General features: G+C 37.3%; 1 protein-coding gene across 3 annotated transcripts in view; it reads right to left on the reverse strand.

The window, feature by feature from the left end:
- The window catches only part of HMCN1 (hemicentin 1), a 481286-nt gene that overhangs the window by 8570 nt on the left and 451649 nt on the right, over nucleotides 1-21067 (reverse strand). For 2 of the 3 annotated variants that reach the window (XM_058700606.1, XM_058700609.1), the window contains 8 exons: nucleotides 17246-17308; nucleotides 15817-15936; nucleotides 14516-14650; nucleotides 11699-11812; nucleotides 11070-11195; nucleotides 7620-7748; nucleotides 5399-5749; nucleotides 1183-1302 (listed from right to left, as the gene is read on the reverse strand). In XM_058700606.1, coding sequence (XP_058556589.1) covers nucleotides 1183-1302; nucleotides 5399-5749; nucleotides 7620-7748; nucleotides 11070-11195; nucleotides 11699-11812; nucleotides 14516-14650; nucleotides 15817-15936; nucleotides 17246-17308 — 1158 coding nt within the window. The remainder of the gene's footprint in view (nucleotides 1-1182; nucleotides 1303-5398; nucleotides 5750-7619; nucleotides 7749-11069; nucleotides 11196-11698; nucleotides 11813-14515; nucleotides 14651-15816; nucleotides 15937-17245; nucleotides 17309-21067) is intronic. The other variant, XM_058700608.1, reaches the window with a different exon arrangement.

The raw sequence follows: 21067 nt of genomic DNA on the forward strand, positions 1-21067 counted from the left end.
CATAGGGTTTTAAATAAATGTTTGTGACAGATGGCTGGGAGCGAAGGTTATTATGGTGTTCACTTTCCTTTTCCAGTCTACATGATCCAGTGGGGGATATCAGGGAGGGAATGGGTGAATGGGTGAGGGAGGGGTTAGAGCTTATGGAACTGAGGTGGCCCCATCATACATCCAGCTCTTGTTTCCTGGAACACACTTTCCGTGACTTGAAATCCTAGCAAGTCTTGTGACTCTCACACAGAGGGAAAATGTAATCTAAATTTGACGGTACTGATAAGCACTCCTTTGGAGATTTTATTTGTTGTACTTTAGCAAAGGATACAGTTTGTATATAACAGAAATTAATATAATTCAGAGGCTTGTTAAGACCTATATACTACTTCTGATTTTGTCCACAAAATTGAGGGGGTCTCTTGATGTAGGTTCTTATTTATTTTTGATCTAAGTTTGCATTGCAACATAATATATCTCATTAAAGCAAAATGCTTTACATATTTTTCTGTAAAGAGGGTAATATTGAGATTGATAGTTTTTTTTTCCTTTCTACCATCACTACACATTGTCCCAAACTCCGTTATAGTACCTATAGCCCTGTATATTATGTTTTTATTAACATGTCTGTTTCCATTGGACTAAGATATTAAAGGGAAGAGATTATTTTATTCATTTGCAGATGCACCTTTTGCATTCTGCACTGCCAGTTCATGATTGTGCCACATCATTTGTAGACTCAAAGAATAGATTGCTTAGTTGACCACCCACTGTTTGCCAAGACAAAAAATAAAATAGTGCCTAATACTGGAGTAAAATTTACCAAGGTCTCTTCCTATTTCCTCTTCCATCTTGGCTGAACTTTGAAAAGACATTTGAAGAGGTTTATTTCCACTTATTTTTAAAAATATATAACATGAACTGGTTTAGGCATTCTTGCTCCTTCTGTAAGACTGAACCAGTACTGATTCTCAACAATTTTCCTTTGCCTACTTGCTCTCTTACTGGTTCTCCTACTTGCAAAGGCAATGTTTAAAAATAAATATGACCAAGGGGAATGAGAAGGAAGAGGAAGCAACTAGGAGAATAATTATTTTAAAAAAAAAAGGGAAAGAAAATATTATTTTCTCACACTCTCCTACACTGGCTCTAAGTCAAGTCGCAGCAACGAACATCCCAACTTTTTCTTACCTTGACAGGTCTTTCCATTGAGCGTAAGCTGATAGCCAGGTGGACAGATACACTGATAGCTTCCAAAGGTATTTTTACATTCGTGCTGGCAAGTGTCTCGCTTTTCACATTCATCAATATCTACGCAGAAAGAAAGTAGGGTGTACAACCATGCAAAACAAAGGCAGAAACTTGACAGAACCAATTATACACAAGTTGTGGATATACAATAGAAAAACTTCTATTTTTTACAACTCATGGGATTTAACATGCTCAGAGCTGTTTTATATCAGGATCTGTTTTTAATGGAGTCCAATATCAATTGTACTATTTCATAAAATATGAACATCCCTTCTGTGAGTAAGTATATATGAGCCGAAGCCCCAAACTGGCCAATTTCTATATTTCTGTATTAGGAATGGCAGATGAAACAGATCTGTACAAGATCCTAAACCACCAAAGTACTAAAGTCTTGACTTTATTTTATTTATTTATTTAAAAAAAATTTTTTTTTCAACGTTTTTAAATTTATTTTTGGGACAGAGAGAGACAGAGCATGAACGGGGGAGGGGCAGAGAGAGAGGGGGACACAGAATCGGAAACAGGCTCCAGGCTCCGAGCCATCAGCCCAGAGCCTGACGCGGGGCTCGAACTCACAGACCGCGAGATCGTGACCTGGCTGAAGTCGGACGCTTAACCGACTGCGCCACCCAGGCGCCCCTTAAGTCTTGACTTTATACTAGGTCTTTATACCCTTTATACTCTTTATAAAGTACATAAAGTATACCCTTTATACCCTTTATACTAGGGTTTACTTAAAAGACGAATTTTCTATTGGTGTTAACTAGAACAAGGAATGTTCGTTTTTATTTAAACTTTAGTCTCCTGTCTCTCCTTACACCTGCCCCCTACATCCGTGCGTCACTTTCCCATACAGAGATAGCAAGTAGAAGTGTTTTTAATTTTGTGATAAGCATATTCATCACACTTCATGCAATTATAAAGTACTAATGGCAACTACATATCTATAGTTGCTATGACACCTTGAGCCCACTTTACTCCTCAAAACTTCAGTCAATTCTTTTGTCAAAAGTAATCACTGATGCAGATTTGTTGGAAGGTTCATATACCACAATAAAGGGAAAGCATTTTATAGTAAACAACTATTTATCTGCTATTATTAAACAAAGCCAAGAAAGCAGCCATAAAAAGGAGAGTGAGAATGGGTGATAAAAATTAATTGCTATTTGGTTTCAGGATAGGAGATGTGATTTGGGAGGCCTCAGATTCCTTATCACAACTGTGTTTTGCTTAATGTTAGAATTTGTTCATAGTTGCACCAACCAGTGGAAGAATGAAGAGAGAACATGATGTGAAATGGCAGCAGGAGTGCTGTCGGGTGGAAGTAAAGAGGAGATGAAAACTGGGAGGTGACACAGAGCAAAGGGATGTGTTCATTGTACATGTTTCACATATGCTCAGAATGTAACTGCAATGATTCAAAATCTGTTAACGATAAACACTCAAATAGTTGTTAATGGTTTTGCCCCATTTTAGTTAACCAAAGCATTTATTCCACAACTTGTGTGAGTTATTTTTACTTTTTCCCTTTATAATCTGCTTCAACCTAAAATAATCACAGAAATGTAAACGATGAGGAAATCCAAGAAGTCAATATCGCTCTTGCCAGAGTATGAATTTTAAAGTGGCCCCAAGTGTAATTTCTGCATTCAGAGGCAGCGCAGTGTTCATTTCTCCTGTTAAGCTTTGGAACCATTCCCTCAAAAAGCTAACTTTTAGCCCAAGTCAAACAAGATTGCATAGTGTTAATCTTTTGTAAGATAGACATATCCCAGATGGTTAATTAAAGGCATTTGGTGTTAATTGCAACTTGCTCGTAACGTAATTCCAAAGCTGTCTGCAATCTTAGTGTAAATTTCTTTATTAGTATGAACACTATAAAATACTCATCATATTTTAAGAAATAGTTCTAAATGTCTATTAACTGCCCCAAAACAAAACTCAAACATCCAGTAATTGATGAGTTTTGGAAGTTTACTTCAAATTCTCCATGAATGGTTCTCTGAAATAGTAGCTGCCTCAAACAGCCAATGGTTTGGGGAAGATAATTCTTACAAATATAATATTAGTGTAATATAAACACAAAGATACAGAAAACATTTATGAGGGGCGCCTGGGTGGCTCAGTCGGTTAAGCGTCTGACTTCAGCTCAGGTCATGATCTCACAGTCCGTGAGTTGAGCCCCGTGTCGGGCTCTGTGCTGCCAGCTCAGAGCCTGGAGCCTGCTTTGGATTCTGTGTCTCCTTCTCTCTCTGCACCTCCCCTGCTCATGCTCTGTCTCTGTCTCAAAAATAAGTAAAAACATTTAAAAAAAGAAAAAGAAAGAAAACATTCATGAGACTCTACTATGAAACTGTAGGGCTTAGATAATGATGAAGAAATGGAGGATGTAATCAGAGATGCTTTCTTAAAATGACTGGGACCTTCAGATGACTTAAAAGAAATCAACTAGATGGAGTATGGTGTGGGGGATATAGTTTAATTCATGTGGCACACCATAAACAAGGGTGTTGGACAGGAAGGTAAAGGTAGAAGAGAAGAAGAGCTTCTCTAAGGTGAAGTCAGAGAGTGGGATGACAATTGGAGATGAAACCCTTTAGTGGGAATGACTATTTGGAAGAAACTTTGAAAGACAACATGTTAAATTTTAATTCTGTCAATCAAAAAAAAATGGTGAAAAGTTCTCACCAACAAAGAGTCAAGTCAAAATTGTGGGCATGAAACACTACCAATACTCAGAATGGTTTGGAGCAAGCTGAGAGTGGTATTTGATATCCTTGCAAGGATTGTGGAGTCCACAGGGTCAGTAATTACGTAGTGTTTGTGCATATAAACTAAATGTTGAGAATTGGTAATGAATGCATTAATGGTTGAAGTTCAAGGAATAAAAGACACTAGCACTGCCCTTAGTTTTACTTTTTTCTAGGACACTGATCACAGGGAGAAGATTCCATGTGCATCGTATTAACTTTCAGATACATCAGGACATCTAGACAAAAGTTCTGAAGAGAACGGGACTTAAAGAGAAAAGTTTAAAGTTTAAGTATCCAAGAGGGTCATAGGGTCCAGGTGGGTCCACAGAAGAGTGACTGAGAAAGCACATCTGAGAAGACAATGACGTAGGAACAGAGCTTGGAGAATAGAAAAAGAAATGGCAAAAATTGAAGTCAATTTTTTAATGTTTTAAGAAATGTGTAACAGAAAGTATATTTAGGAGAGAATAAGTGAAGTGTAGAATACTAAGAAATGTGCAAGAAAATGAAGTTGGCCTGTGGGGTCTTTAAATTGAAACAAAATTTCTTTCTTACCACCCTCCTCCCTTTCTTCCTAGCTTTCTTTTGTCATCTAACAAATAGTGGGGCTAATTTGTGTTTGCTAATTTCTCTTGGCACATAGTTCAATGGCATGCAAACTGTGGACACTCACAGATAATTGAATTAAATGAATGACAGATGGTAATGTTTGCAAATTAACTGAAAACAAAGTCTCAATTCTTGAGTTGGAAATTACACTTTACTTTTGCAAACAAATTAAACTGTAGACTTGCGAGTTTAGATAAAGATATTGAAAGCACATATTTTAGAGCAATGAAAGCAACGTAGTTTTGTCCTGGCTCACATTATCTTTTCAGTGACTTCCATGTATACAAAATAATCAAACTGAGAAATTCCACGGGGGTGGATGGGGGTGGGTGTGGGACAACAGTCAACACAGTGTTGGTTGTCACATAGAACGAGCAGTTGACTGAGTAGCTGAAAGTTTCACTTTTAACCCACTGCTTTGGCATCAACCAGATATAGCCATAAACTGATGGTATTATATTATGTGGCAATATGCATATTCTCTTTTAAAAAATATATTCTAGGTGTCACTGAAATTTATTTCTACACAGCATTAAATTTAGCAACACTTTCAGGAGTTGATCAAAAGAGAGAAACTGCCAATATAAAACAATTATCAGAATGCACACATGTAAATGCATCATTTACTTGAATAAATTTTGTAATAGTTGTAATAGTTGGAACTTTGAGTCATCCCAGATTTGAGATCAGATGTAGTTCACTGCACCCAAAATACCACAGGTGCTGTGCATATGCTTAGACTCTGGTCCATACGTGAGCCCACAGAAAGGAAATGCAATATGGCTGACATTTACCTACACATGTGTCACGGCTCGCCTCAGAGCCTTCAGGACAAGTTTTCCTAATAGTCCTTCTAGTCCTGGAGAGAGATGTTCTGCTGTTTCTATACTCCGAGTAGGAGCTGTAGAGATGTGAGTACTGTCTGTAATGCTGTTGAGGTTGATAGTTGTTTCTCACAGGGGAGAACCGTGCAAGGTTATAGCTATTGTATTGGGTGCCATAGTTAGGCAGCCTCTCCAATCCGGCGCAAGATTTCCCGTCCCCTAATAAATGTTGACCTGGTGGACAGATACACTTGAAGCTGCTGGGGGTGTTGGAGCACTGATATGCACAAGGCTTAGGCACTTGTTCACATTCATTAATGTCTGCTCGTGTGCCATGATACATAAAAAAGAGAAAAAAAAAACACATATACATACACAACACAGGAATAAAGAATCAGTCTCTGAAACAAACTGAAGACATTACGTTACCCTCCAAAGCTACAAATATAGTAATTTCTCAATTGTTGAGAACTTTAGAGAAAGCGTTAATCATTTATTTAGGAATATACAGAAAGGTTCTAAGCCTCTTCCTAAAGATTGCTTCACATATACAGTAGAAACCTAAAGGATCATATGGGAAAATGTGGTCTTTCCAGAAAAACTAGAGTTCAAAGTTAACGCAGATCTTAATTCTGTTGGTGGAGGAAAGGACTCAATCACATTTCTAGTTTGCATTTTGTTGTAACATCCTTTAATCTTTCATACAATTACGAGTTTCAGATGTGGTAATATTGATATAACTACTAACATTTTTCTTTTGTTTCTTTTGAATCAATAATTATTATTTAATAATCAAGCCAAGCACATTTTTTTAATAAAAATTTAAAAAGGAGATTAAGACAGAATTATTTCTTAATAAGATATAAATTCACAAAGTCCATAAAAAATTTTTAAAAAGTTATTTTTCTTCCTATTCTTGGGTCAACACATAGTAAACCCTCCCAACTTTCCTGTAAATTGGAAAAGTAAATGAAAACCAGAGAACAAAACCAACTTCTTTAATTCATTACCACAGTGGCATGAAAGAAAGTAACACGAATAAGCAGAATAAAAGTAGTATATTTTACTTTAAAAATTATTTTAGCAGGCAAAAGTTAAAATTACCATTTTTAAACTCTTTAAGGGAATGGCCCTACCTTCTTCATTGGTTTATTCCCCAATCCAATGCCTGACATTCAACTTCAGATCAAATTAATGAACAAATAAACATATTTCATTCTGCTAGGTCACTGTTATGACTATCCAAGATGTTAAATTACAATATCTAAACAGAAGACTAAAATGATATGTTATGTACTTCTGCTATTAACAAGCATTTATTTTAAAAACGTTTCTAGTAATTGTATTACTTTCAACATTTGCTCTGTGCAAAGTACTATGCTAGTGACTGCATAAAGACAGGACAAAGTCTTTATGGGAGAATTTGCTATAAATAATTGTTACGTAGACAACCAAGGCAACCAATTTTAAAAGTGTAGTATGGCACACCGGAAGCCAGTAGTTAAAGCCCACACAATTTTTTTGCACTTAAACATTCCAAGAGGAACATAATTTCATAGGTCAGTTTCTTGATTATAAGTACATTAATTAAAAAGAATCATATGGTTACCTTCTTACAGATATCTTCTATTGTCTGTTACCTGCCTTATTTATATTCAATCATAACTAAGATGGAAACAAACAGGCCACTGGGAGAACTGAGTGAGATTCTTAGCATAGGGGCACATAGCAGGCACTAAATATCTGGTAAAGTAATAGTTATCAACTCACTTAAATTGCATATTCACATCTTAATTCCTCATGCCTAAACCTTCATATTGCATTCAAGTACGCTTCATATTCAAATAGAACGTATCTGTGCAAAAAATGTATATAGACATAATCAATGAGACAATCTTCATGGTGAAGTTGCCACAGTAACTACAAAGGAACCTCACTCTGATATGTGTAGCATATAGTAAGCACTCTGTAAATGGCTATTATTATCACTTTAAATGTCAGTGTAAATTGCATTCAAAATGGAATCTTTAAGAAGTAATTAAAAATGTTTTTAATTACTTAAACCAACTTACAAATTTGCTAATTGTCCCAAGAAAGCTTTTGAGGGTAGAGAGTGATCCTGATCCAGTTGGTAAGGCTAAGTGATTCTGTTAGCAGCTTTATTACTCAGTAAGAGTTCCTGTTAACTTACCCATACAGGGTCTCCCAACTCCTTGAGACCGGAAACCTCTAGGACACACACAGCGATAGCTGCCTCTTGTATTCTCACATATCTGGTTATATCTGCACTGATGGGTCCCATCTTTACATTCATCAATATCTACAGACACAAGACAATAAAAAGTAATAACATATCCTCTTTCAAAACCTAACATCATTATATTTGAAATGAACATTCTTTAGAACTATCAAAGGTTGCATTTCTCACCATGTAGCTGAGACCGGGATTCAAGTTCTACTCTGCCCCTTGTTGTTCCTTTTCCTTCTCTTGCTCCCTACTATGGCAAGAATTTTACTTTCAGCTTTTTATCCCTTTTCTCTCTATGTTCTCCACCTTTGACTGTCTTATTTATACTAGTGACTCTAGTTAGCTCATGGATGTAGACTTACAGCAATAGTACTATGTTGTTTCTTATCTACAGACCCATGTTTCTAGCTGCTGGCTGGTCCTCTCCATGTCCATCCTTTACCAGTACTTCAAACTCCACACATCCTCAGTGTCTTATCATTCCTCTCTTCTTTATAACAGCATTCTTCTTTCCTCAGTCAACCAGACTAATCTATAACTAACTCCCTCAGTTTCCAAGATTGGGTAATTCTACTTCCTTCAGTCAACCCCTTAAATCTCCATTTCCATTTCCACTTAGCTATATTTTTGCTGTAGCTTTGGTTTTTTTTTAAGTTTATTAATTTATTTTGAGAGAGACAGAGACAGTGTGAGTCAGGGAGGGGCAGAGATAGGGGGAGACAGAGAATCCCAAGCAGCCTCCGCACTGCCAGTGCAGAGCCTGACAAGGGGCTCAAACCCATGAAACCATGAGATCATGACCTGAGCTGAAATCAAGAGCCAGATGCTTATTGACTGAGCCACCTAGGCACCCCTTTGCTGTAGGTTCTTAAATAATCTTCTGATCTTTTGGCTCAGCTCATCTCCGATTACTCATACATAATTAGAGTCAATAGTCTTTTTTTATTAATTTTTTTAATGTTTATTTATTTTTGAGAGAGAAACAGAGTGTGAGTTGGGGAGGGGCAGAGAGAGAGAGAGACACAGAATCCAAAGCAGGCTCCAGGCTCTGAGCTGTCAGCACAGAGCCTGATGAGGGGCTCGAACCCACAAACTGTGAGATCATGACCTGAGATGAAGTTGGACACATAACCGACTGAGCCACCCAGGCACCCCAAGAGTCAATACTCTTAAAAATACTTATAATCACACATAACTGCACATGATGCTCTGAGTTGGCTACTATTCTTAGGAGTTAAAAAATATTTACCTATAGCCATACTGCTGGAAAGTCTTTGAAATCTGATAGCCCAACCCCACCCCCAGTTTTTTAAGTATACTAAGCCCCCATGTACCTCAACAAGTAACAAGTGGTCAGTATTCCCTCATTTATATCTATACCCTCCTCTCACTGTTATTTTGAGAAAAATCAGGATATATTGTAACTTTTTAAATAAATATTTCAGAGTGAAAACTTTTTTAACAATTCTTTTTATTTATTTTATTTTTAAATGTTTATTTATTTTTGAGAGAGAGAGAGAGATCAAGTGTGAGCGGGTGAGGGGCAGAGAGAGAGAGAGGGACAGGGGATTCGAAGAGGGTTCTGCACTGACAGTAGAGAACCAGATGTGGGGCTTGACCTCACAAACCATGAGATAATGACCTGGAGCCAAAGTCGGATGCTTAACTGACTGAGATATCTGGGTGCCCCTTAACAAGTCTTTTAAAGTCTTTTTTTTTTTTTTGAGAGAGAGAGAGCGTGTAGGGGAGGGGCAGAAGGCAAGGGAGAGAGAATCTTAAGCAGGCTCCATGCCCAGTGTGGAGCCCCACATGGGGGCTCCACCTCAGGACTATTAGATCATGACCTGAGTTGAAATCAAGAGTTGGACACTTAGTCAACTAAGCCAACCAGGTGCCCCTGAACTTTTATTTTATTTTATTTTTTTAAAGTTTTATTTATTTATTTTGAGAGAGAGAGGGGGAGAGAGAGAATCCCAAGCAGGCTCTGCACTGTCAGCGTAGAGCCTGACATGGGGCCCAAACCCATGAAACTGTGAGATCATGACCTGAGATGAAACCAAGAGTCAGATGCTTAACTGACTGAGCCATGAACATTTTTTTAAAGTCTCACTTTTTTTTTTTTTTTAATTTTTTTTTTTTTTTCAACGGTTTTTATTTATTTTTGGGACAGAGAGAGACAGAGCATGAATGGGGGAGGGGCAGAGAGAGAGGGAGACACAGAATCGGAAACAGGCTCCAGGCTCCGAGCCATCAGCCCAGAGCCTGACGCGGGGCTCGAACTCACGGACCGCGAGATCGTGACCTGGCTGAAGTCGGACGCTTAACCGACTGCGCCACCCAGGCGCCCCTAAAGTCTCACTTTTAAAATGAGAAACTTACACTCAAATTTCTTTGCAATCTTAAGACTTGTGCAAAGTCAGATAGGAAGGAAGGATGATTTTTAAACTGTTTACTTTAAGTCCAGCTCTCTCTCCCTCATAAGGGACTGTCTTTCCTTTTTGCACAACCTCCACCTATTACCATTCCATTCAAGGCTCTCTTTAAATGTGATCATTTCCATGACATCTCATATCAGATATGATCACTCTTCCAACTCTTCTTCTACAATTTTATTTGTGCCTCTTTTATGGCATTTCATTCCCTCTTGTAGTATTTTTTTTTCTTTTGGTGAGGAAAGTGGAATTGGTCACTCTATTTAAGTAGACTGTAAGGACATGAGAACAGGAACGCAATGTTTCATTTTTGTAAGTGATGCCGCTTATAGTTCTACAAATTAAGGCAGAAAGAATAGAGAACATAATTTATTTTATTGTCTAGTCATTGACTTGACACTGAAGAATATTCAGTTCTAAGATAAAACGTTTTGAACTTTTAACAAATCTGTATAAGCTTTTCTTAACCACCTGTGAAATTCTAAACATACATACTAAATTTCATAGCAGACATGTGAGATAATATGAATTTATGTGGCTATTAAACTGTGTAAGCCAAATGTGTAATTGATGGGAGCTCAAAATGGTAATGAGTCTCCACGGGGAGCTTCCATTTCTTGGTATAGTTATGAGCCTGGGACCCCAGAGCTCAACCATACTAGAAGTTGAGAGTAAAAAATCTGTGAGAAAAAGTGAGCATGAGCAAGGGAGGGGCAGCAAGAGAGGGACAGAGAGGATCCCAAGCAGGTTCCACGCTGTCAGCAAAGAACCTGAAGCGGGGCTTGAACTCACGAATTGTGAGATCATGACATATCATGGCCTGAGCCTAAACCAAGAGTCAGACGCTTAACCAGCTGAGCCACCGAGGCACCCCTACTTAATCATTAGTTAAAAAACGGATGCCTTATTTGGCTGGTCAGTGGCAAACATATCTCAGTCATCGAAACAGCCATACACTCACCAATGCAGGTTCCATTTTCTGCCTTGGTCATTCCGTTTGGACAAAGATCAATGCACTTATAGCCCCCACGGGTGTTCTTGCAGTGTTGATCTGGTCTGCATACATTTTGTCTGCATTCATTCACATCTTGATAAAAGAACAAAGGTAATGAAGCTTGAGAAATTTCTTTTCCACAGAAATCATACCTCTGGATTTTAAGGCGAAAGATGTTGATTACATAATCACTGTGTAAGATTAAAGTGTTTAAATCCATGAAGGTAAATAACACTATTTTAAAACAGAATGATTAAAAAAATTAATTCACATAGCTAGTAGCCATACCAACGAGTTCCTCCTTTTAGAAAAACAAACAAATAAATATCTTTATGTATGTAACCATAAATATTATGCTTCTGTGAAAAAAATTAGTAAACACAATAGGGAACTGTTAAAAAATGGTTATGTAGCTAGAAAATGAAACCTGTAAAAAATAGCATTTGCTTTCATTTTGTTTATGCATGCGTTGCGTACCTGATGGATGGAGGTATCTTATGTATGAATTCAGCCCAGGACACAGCAAAGGGATTAGATCAAATATCTCTAGAAATTACAAAGATGTCATTGCTTTGAATTTAAAGCCCTTTTCTTACCTATACATTTTCTGCCTTTGAGCTGATACCCAGGTTCACATCCACAGTGAAAACTTCCAATGGCATTGAAACAGCGGTGGTGACAGGGGCTGGATTCTTGACATTCATTAATATCTGTTAAATAAAACAAAACTTTCATTATATGCTATTAGGAAACTTGGGTTAATTTATTTCAAATGTTAAACATTTTAATGATATCATTATCATGTTTAAGATCTTCCCTGAAACGAATCCAATACAATTGCTCTCAAATCTAATACAATTGCTCTCATATGATCTGCTAGATAGATAATTGACGGGATTAACTGCTGGAGAACATAACTCTCAATACTCCTCAAAGGTAGACATTTGCTAGTGACTCCAAACTATGTGGATGCAACACTTCCTTACTTTATTTTACCAGATGGCTCCCATTTCTGTTTCTAGGAATGTTGCTGACAGACTAGAACACTGAAGATGGGGGGGGGGGGGTGGAAAAGTCAAAGTCTTCTGCAGTATCTTTTGCAATTGACTTTCCTTCCCCAGTTTTGCTGCTGTCAGCCTGATGCAGGTCTTTACCACTAAAAGCAGCAACTTTGGCATTTGTCAGTGTCCGCAGTCATCACCAAATTAATCTTCCCAAATGCCATCTGGGGCATAGTAGAATAAAAAAAAAAATGTGCAGGCACAAATCCCCCAAATTTGTGTGCATTTGCCACTTTTATGTACCTTCTCCCCTCTCCTTCCTTCTAGTCCCAGAGGAAAAGAGACCTCTTCTCCCATGTAAGAAAAGTTTCTCTGCTTGAGTGTTCGAGCTCTGAGGCCATCTCCTCCGTCCTCACCAAGATAAGGATTGTGGTCCATCCATCATTCCCTCCTTGTGTGCATTTTTAAAGTTCTTCCTCCTTACTGTCATCTTTCCCATACCCCTATGGACATAACCCAGTCTCTCCTACCATAATCCCTCTCTCAGGTCTGTCTGCATCTCAATTTCTTTCTACTTCTCTGTTGTTCTATTCCAAACCCTTCAAAGGAACAATCACCATACTTAGGCTTTTCATATCCCCACCTTACATTCCCAAACTCAAGATTGCCTATGTTTTATTGTGTACTTGTCTTCCATTTGAACTCTTTTATTTATATTTTTTATTTTGAAATTTCTTTTCTTCTTAAAGTTTTTAAGTTTTAGTTACTTAACATATTGTGTAATATTAGTTTTAGGTGTATGAGCTCTTTTAATCTTTCAAAATCTGCATGTTACTATAAACACACAAAGTGATCATATACTTTAAAAATGCTTTTTTAGTGTAGTTTTTTTCTGCTTGGCTTCCTTTATCCTTTTTTACCTTCCTTGCCTACCAAAGTCAACCTGCATTAACAATCTAGTATAAATAATAACATGTCTCTTGTACATACAAATGCATATCTCTATCTAAAAATATAAAAAATCCATTTCCTTTATCTTTGGTTATTGCTTTGTTTCTACACAAGTTATGTGTAGTTTTCTACATCTTGGTGTTTTCACTCGACAATACCTCATGAAAATTCCTCTAAGCCTAATAGTTGAACTGCATTCCACTCTATAATGGCCGTACAATGGTTCCTGGTATGGACATACCATAATTCGATCACTTTTGTAGTATTGTTAGGCATTCAGTTTTGTATCCGCTATTTCTGTCTCTATGAAAAGACCCTGACAGCAGCTTTATTCATAATTATTAAACCTTGGAAGCACCAGGATGTCCTTCAGTAGCTGAATGGATAAATAAACTATAGTACATTAATAAAATGGAATATTATTCAACACTAAAAAGAAAAGAACTATCAACTCATGAAAAGACATAAAGAAAACTTGGGGCGCCTGGGTGGCGCAGTCGGTTAAGCTTCCGGCTTCAGCCAGGTCACGATCTCGCGGTCCGTGAGTTCGAGCCCCGCGTCAGGCTCTGGGCTGATGGCTCGGAGCCTGGAGCCTGTTTCCGATTCTGTGTCTCCCTCTCTCTCTGCCCCTCCCCCATTCATGCTCTGTCTCTCTCTGTCCCAAAAATAAATAAAAAACGTTGAAAAAAAAATTAAAAAAAAAAAAAGAAAACTAAAATGCATATTATTAAGTGAAAAAGGTTAATTTGGAAAGGCTATATGCTATGTGATTCCAACCATATGATATTCTGGAAAACATAATACTGTGGAGATAATAAAAAGATCAGTGGCTTGCCAGAGGCTTGGGGGGAAGTGAGGGATGAATAGGCAAAGCATTGAGGATTTTTAGGGCAGACAAACTATTCCTTATGATACTATGAGATAGGATACATGTTATTATTTGTCAAAATTCATAGAGTATACAACACCAAGAGTGAAATCTAATGTAAATAAAGAACTTTGGGTCATAATGATGTGTTGATGTGGGTTCATCCTTGGTAAAAATTTTGCTACTCTAGGGCAGGATGTTGATAGTGGGGGGTGCTATGCATGAGTTGGGGTGGGGAGTATATGCGAAATCTACCTTACACTCCATTTTTCTGTAAATCTAAAACTTCTCTAAAAAATAAAGTCTATTAAAAACATCCTGCAATAAATATCTGATAGTCTTATGTGGTGGGGTCTTATGAAATAGAGCCTCTTAGATCATGCTATATAATCTCTTCTCTCAAATATAATAGGCAAATGTTATTATTTAAAACTATTGTGCTACAAATATTTAAAATAGCCATGGAATATTACATCTAAAATCTTATCAAGAAGCACAATCTATAAAGCAGAGTATCCTTTAAATGATTCAAAAGGCAGAGAGTCTTAATTCTTAGTATAATGAAGATAAAGCAAGGGATTCCATTGTTATACCTTGGCAACTCAGCCCATCAGAAGTTCTTCGAAAGCCAATTCCACAACGGACCACACAGCGATAGGATCCAATGGTATTGTCACAGTCCTGACCAGCATGGCAGGCATGTCCACCTAAAGCACACTCATCGATATCTGCAATGAAGTGAGTCATTCAACTAAGATGAGTTGAAGAAAACCAACCCAAAAGCCTATATAAAATGGGGTTAAGAAAAGCCATAAATGATACTTGAAAATGTACAAGAGCAAGAATGCTGAATAACTTGGTTGAGTCCTTTCAGGTGGATTAAATTGATGATGAGTTCATAGGAGTTTAGTGTGATATCTGTGCAGACTAACCCATCCATTAGACCACTGACAAATTAGGTGGCTTTAAAAACATTACTTCTCCTTTCTGACATTTCAGTTTTCTCATTTATAAAATGAGGATAATATCTGTCTCTCAGTGTTGCTTTGAAAATTAAAGGAAATAATGTATATAGGTACTCAATCCACACCAGACATTTCCATAAAAGTTATTTTTATCCCATCCTACACCCTTTCTCTCTGTCTCTTTGGCATTTAGAAGGGCATCTCCTTGGACATAAAGGGAGTAATCCTTTTCTCTTTTCATCATTTAACATTTTATTTATAAATAAGCTTCTTATACAATTCTAACTTTGAAGTATATTTAGAGTCTGATAGAAAAGTATTTTCTGGGGTGAGGGGATGGGCAAAATGGGTGAAGGGAGTGGGAGACACAGGCTTTCAGTTACGGGATAAGTCATGGGACTAAAAGGCACAGCATGAGAAACACAATCGATGATATTGTAATAGTGATGCACTGGGGCAGATGCTAGCTGTACTTGTGGTGAACATAGCACAGTGTATAAATTTGTCAAATCGCTAAGTTATATACCTGTAGATAATGTAACACTGTGTGTCAACAATACTGAAAAACAAAGTTTTTTTTTTTCAACGTTCTTAACGTGCTACTAGGATTGTGCAATTTACTTAAATTCCTTATGTAACTTCCTTATTTCTTAGTTTCGTCATTGTAAAATGAGTATCTCCACAAGGTGTTGTGGGGATTAAGTGAGTCACTACCGGCTTCCCTGCTTGTACAGTGCCCCACATGAAGGCAGTGTGTGAGCAGTATTCTGTCTGTTCCTCTCTCAGCCTGAGAGAAGATCTTCTGTGTTTATTGCCAACATGGAGGAGGAAAGAGTAGGAAAGAACACTGGCCTACCACACTTTTCCTAGGTCAGAGCTCTCTGTGACCATTGCTTGGCTGTATCTATTAGACTTAGCTTTTTGAATACCTTGACAGGTCCTTCCGTCGGCAGCTATGGTGAGGCCTTTTGAGCAGGAGCAATGATAGGTTCCCATGGTGTTGTGGCAGATATGGGAGCAGGGGTTCCCGGCCGCACATTCATCTTCATCTGAAACAAGGAATAGAAAGGCCCGATTGGTCTGTAAACCCCCTACTTACTAGAAGTTAGTAAAGTCCATGAAGGTAGTTTGTAAAATAGTTGCTTACAGAGCACAGTGAGTTGAATCAAACCTAACAGAAAATGCTCTAGGTGCCGTAGAATAGAAGCACGAAATAAATTAATTTTGGGTCCCCAAATAATCTTTGATAGTGAAGATGTTTAGATTAATTCTAAAACAACAGGGATGATAGCTAAGATATAATGACCATATCCTGGGATCTAAATGCTTTTTTACCTACCTTAACGCATTCCTCACAACATGCCTAGGAGACATGCTTTTATTACTATCCTCATTTTGCAGGATAAAATTGAGGAACAAAGAGGTTAAATAAATTGCCCAAGGTCACACAGGTCATTATTGGCAGAGCTGAAATTTGAACCTGGACAGTATAGTTTCTTTTTTTTTTTTTTTAAGGTGGTGTCTATTTTTTTTTTTTTAATTTTTTTTTTCAATGTTTTAAAATTTATTTTTGGACAGAGAAAGACAGAGCATGAACGGGGGAGGGGCAGAGAGAGAGGGAGACACAGAATCGGAAACAGGCTCCAGGCTCCGAGCCATCGGCCCAGAGCCTGACGCGGGGCTCGAACTCATGGACCGCGAGATCGTGACCTGGCTGAAATCGGACGCTTAACCGACTGCGCCACCCAGGTGCCCCTGGACAGTATAGTTTCTAAAGACCACTTATCTACCACGATACTACATTAAATTGCCTACCAGTGAAAGAAAGGCACTGTGTATGCAAACTTGAGCTCCTCCAGCTGTTTCCTTAGCTATTTAGTTATCTGTGGCTCTCTTGTACTGGCACTTGGATGATATGGGGCTGGCTTAGTCATTAGTCCTCGGCCCACAGTCCTGCCCTTATCCTCTGAGCAATTCTAGGGTTAGGTGGCTTAGAGTTGGATTATTATTATGTTTCACATCCATGGCCATCAAATGACAAGAGTCCAGTGTTTTGTTCCCGTGCTCACTTCATCTCTGTACTTGATCACGATCCCTGACACACTTGATTGTGGTCAGATTGAAAGAGTACAGGCTTTGCAGCTGCCTTAAATTCCAATCTAGCTCTGACACTTGATAGCTGAGTGGTCTTAGGCACCCCCACTTCTTTCCATCTCGATTTCCTCACTTGTAAAATGGAACACTTGTAAGACTGTTGTGAAAATTACATATCTAGCAAAATGGCAATAAATGTCCATTAAACAGATTCCATTACTAATATTTTTTATAAAAACAAAAATTCATTATTCCTGTTCTTACCAGCACAAAAGGGTCCAACTGAGTCTAAGGCAAACCCAAATGGGCACTGATTACTGCGATCTCCTACCACAGAGAGAAAAGGAAAATTAATTGGCTTGTTAGAATGTCAGTACCTTGTTTCTTTCCGGCACAATCTTCCCTGGGAAGATATGCCAAAGATGGAACACATTGTGCAACAAATGCAATAGGTGAAAACAAGCAGGAATGGAAGACTTTTCCTGTTCCCAACTGAGAACTAAATGAATCACAGTCCAGAGATGATTGGCAAGCATCCATTGGAAATAGATTTTCTGTTTAAATTTATTTACATTAATCAAAAGAAAATGAAGCCAAACCATTCTGTGATCATGCAAAAGGATCCAGAATCAATGTGTACATAAGGTATAACCATAGACAAAGTCCTATTTATTCTTCTAGCCTTTACTTATGCTGCCTGTTCTAGAAGCAGGAACACTATTTTCAAGCCACTTAAAAATAACTTATGCCAGTGACAACCAGAAACTCCAATGAAGAACTCCTCTCCTTTTGTAGATCTCTTTCATTTGCAGTGTAAAGCATCTGGGTCAGAGTCCCCTATGCGTGACCAATTGTTTCCCATGCAGTCAAAGCGAGGGGAGACAGGCATATTATGATAGAAACAAACATAGTAACAAGAACAAATAAGCTAGTTAGGGAATCTTTCCTTAGAAAGTAACTCTGCCTTCACTGGTTTAAGCAATTTAGCAAATATTTTTCAAACATTATTGACATAAAGAAACTTAAAACACCTTTCGAGTTACCAAAGTATTCCTTTTTTTTATTCTTTATGTTATAGTTAAAGTATGCTGTTTTGAATTATATTAGTTAAGATTTCCTTTAGACAGAGTGGGGGGCAATACAAAATATTTGTGTTATTGCAATGTATAATAATTACAGAAACTTTGAAAAGTATAGATTTCCCTGTAAATTTGTCACTTGAAACAAACTGCTGCCAACATTTTGATGTTTTTTCTTCTATAAGTATACACTTCAAAAAGTCAGGATCTTGCACTCTAGAGATTAATAATTGTCAAAGTTTATTGATCATAAAATAGAGCTTATTAAAAATATAGATCCTTGGTCCTATCCCAGTCAGCCTAGGAGTCTCTGTTTTCAATCAGTATAAAAGTTTCCTTATAATCACTGTGGTGTGGGCAACCCAGGTTTAGATCATATTGTATGCTGCTTTTCAATTATTATTAGGCCATGCGTACTCTTCTTTGTTTTATTGTCAATCCCCAAAACAGTAGGTGGTACACAGAAAGCACTGAACAAGTATTTTGAATAAATGAGCTAATATTCCTTTAAAATTATTTTAATGACTGAGAGTTTATCATATAGCTGTGCCATCATTTACATATTTACCTCTTGCTTCCAGGATATTTATTATTGGCCATTTCTGTGATTTTCTTAGGGCAGACCCCCAGAATGAGATAACTACAAAGATCTGAATGTTTGAAAGGTTACTGATACATACTGCTTTCCAGAAACATCACATGAATTAACAACCACTGATGGCAGTATGTACAAGGGTGTTCATTTCCCCATACCTCTCTGATACTGAGTGGTTATCATATTTTTAAATCTCTGACAATGATAATTGGAAAATGGTACCTCATTGTTTTAGGTTATATTTCTTTATTAGTGAGGTTAGACAGTTTTTCACATTCATTTTGTCATTATTATTTCTTCCTTTGTGAATTTGCTGTTCATAGCTTTTATGTATTTTTTGTTGGGGTGTTGCTTTCTTTTAATTGAATTTTTAACGATGCTTTTAATTTTTTTTAATTTTAATTTTTAAAAATTTTTTAAAGGTTTATCATTTTTTTTTTGAGAGAGACAGAGACAGCACAAGTGGGGAAGGGGCAGAGAGAGAGGAAGAGAGAATCCCAAGCAGTCTCCATGCTGCCAGTGTAGAACCTGGCATGGGGCTCAAACTCACGAAACTGTGAGATCACGACCTGAGCCAAAACCAAGAGTTGGACACTTAACTGACTGAGCCACCCAGGCGCTGCTATTTTTATTTATTTTTTTAAGGCAGCTCTATGCCCACATGGGGCTTGAACTCACGACCCTGAGATCAAGAGTCGCATGCTCTACCCATTGAGTCAGCCAGGCACCCCTTCTTACTGATTTTTAAGAGCCTTGTATAAGATTAATCATAGTTATCTATAATACACAATGCAAATATTCTTTCTTGATATATATTTCACCTTCTCAATTTTGTTTTTTTCTCCCATGAAGAAGTGTTTAAAAATTTACTTGTAGTTAAACTGATCTTTCCTTTATTTTTTCTGATGCCTTTTGCTAATGAATTTGTAAAATATAAATATATTTTATAATTATATTTTAAAAACAAACTTTTTATTTTAAAGATATAACAATTTTTTAAAATGTATTGATTTATATTTGTGAGTTGACTTGACCAGCAGTTTCCAAATACTGATGTGCAGACCAGATACATTAGAATCATTTAATGCTGCGTTAAAAATACAGACTTCCAGGCCCTACCTTAGACTAGCTAAGCCAAAGTCTCTGTGCCTTGAGATCTGAACTTTCATGAAGCTCTCTAGGTAATTCTAACTGCATTGTAGCTAGAGCTCTTGTCTAGACCCAATATAGAAGAGAAAGAACTTGGTGGTTAAGCAACCAAGAATGCAAGCTTGCCCCCTGGTGGTCACTTATAAAGAAATTGCAAGCACATAATTCTTGTATTTCACAGGAACCTCAACAAATGTGCACAGATACCAGATGTAATTCATAGACTCAGAGTAGCTAAGAATAGTAAGGGGTTATAAATGTCCTATAGTGTGTCTTCTCCAATTGTGGAATCCAGATCCCCCAACTACAATGTTATAGATACCACAAAGACCTTCAAGCAGTTCAGGCTTAGAGAATTTACATGATTGGGCAACAAATGTACACGACTTTAAAAAATCATTTTAATTCCCTTTGTCCTGGATGGTGTAAGTTCATTTTTAACGAAAGTCTTACATCAAGTTGTCTTCTTTTAATTATACTAAGTACTGGAAAAAGTAAAAAACAGAGATTAGACTTGAAAAGTGGGCATTGAGGAAAAGAAACAGAAATCTTCATTCCAATGGCTCTTTCCTTTTGTCTCTGTGACCTGAACATGCACAACCATAGTAAAATGAGGCGGTGATGGCGACATGTGGGTGGTGTGGAGCTCCACTTGCTATAAGGCTTATGAATCTATGATTATCTCAAAAAATGTGAACATGTTCGCCTAGATTACTATGATCTCAAATTCAATGACAGTTCTGATAGCTGTTAATGAAGAAAATAGTCATATACACAAGTGGTGAAAGCAAGAGTAAATTGCAAAAATGAATTTTTAGTGTCTGGAGCATGATAAGACAAAATGATGCTACTTAAAATCTAATTGGATCTACTTAAGAAAGCCAGTACATAGCGAAGGCCAATATGAATTATATTAAGTGTACTCATAGGAGCCTAAAGTTCAAAGTTAAAGCCATTCAAACACTTAGTGTCCATAATAAAACCACATGCAAGTTATCTCTTAGCATCAAAGCTTCATGGAACACAGAATGCTGATTGTTTGGGTGTCTCTTATAACCAAACAGGGATCTCAGGGTAAAGACACATCAAAGAACTACACAGCATAGCGAGACCACTGAGATCAAGGGTTGTAGAATTATGCTTAGAAAATGAAAAGCAGTTGAAACATTATAATGTCCAGGAATAAGAAATGACAGTTGGAATCCTGATTATTGCTGCACAATTTTTAAAACTGCTTTTAAAATATGGAAACTTTTTTTTATT

The sequence above is a fragment of the Neofelis nebulosa genome, chromosome 15 (assembly GCF_028018385.1).
Source record: "Neofelis nebulosa isolate mNeoNeb1 chromosome 15, mNeoNeb1.pri, whole genome shotgun sequence".
Lineage (NCBI taxonomy): Eukaryota > Metazoa > Chordata > Mammalia > Carnivora > Felidae > Neofelis > Neofelis nebulosa.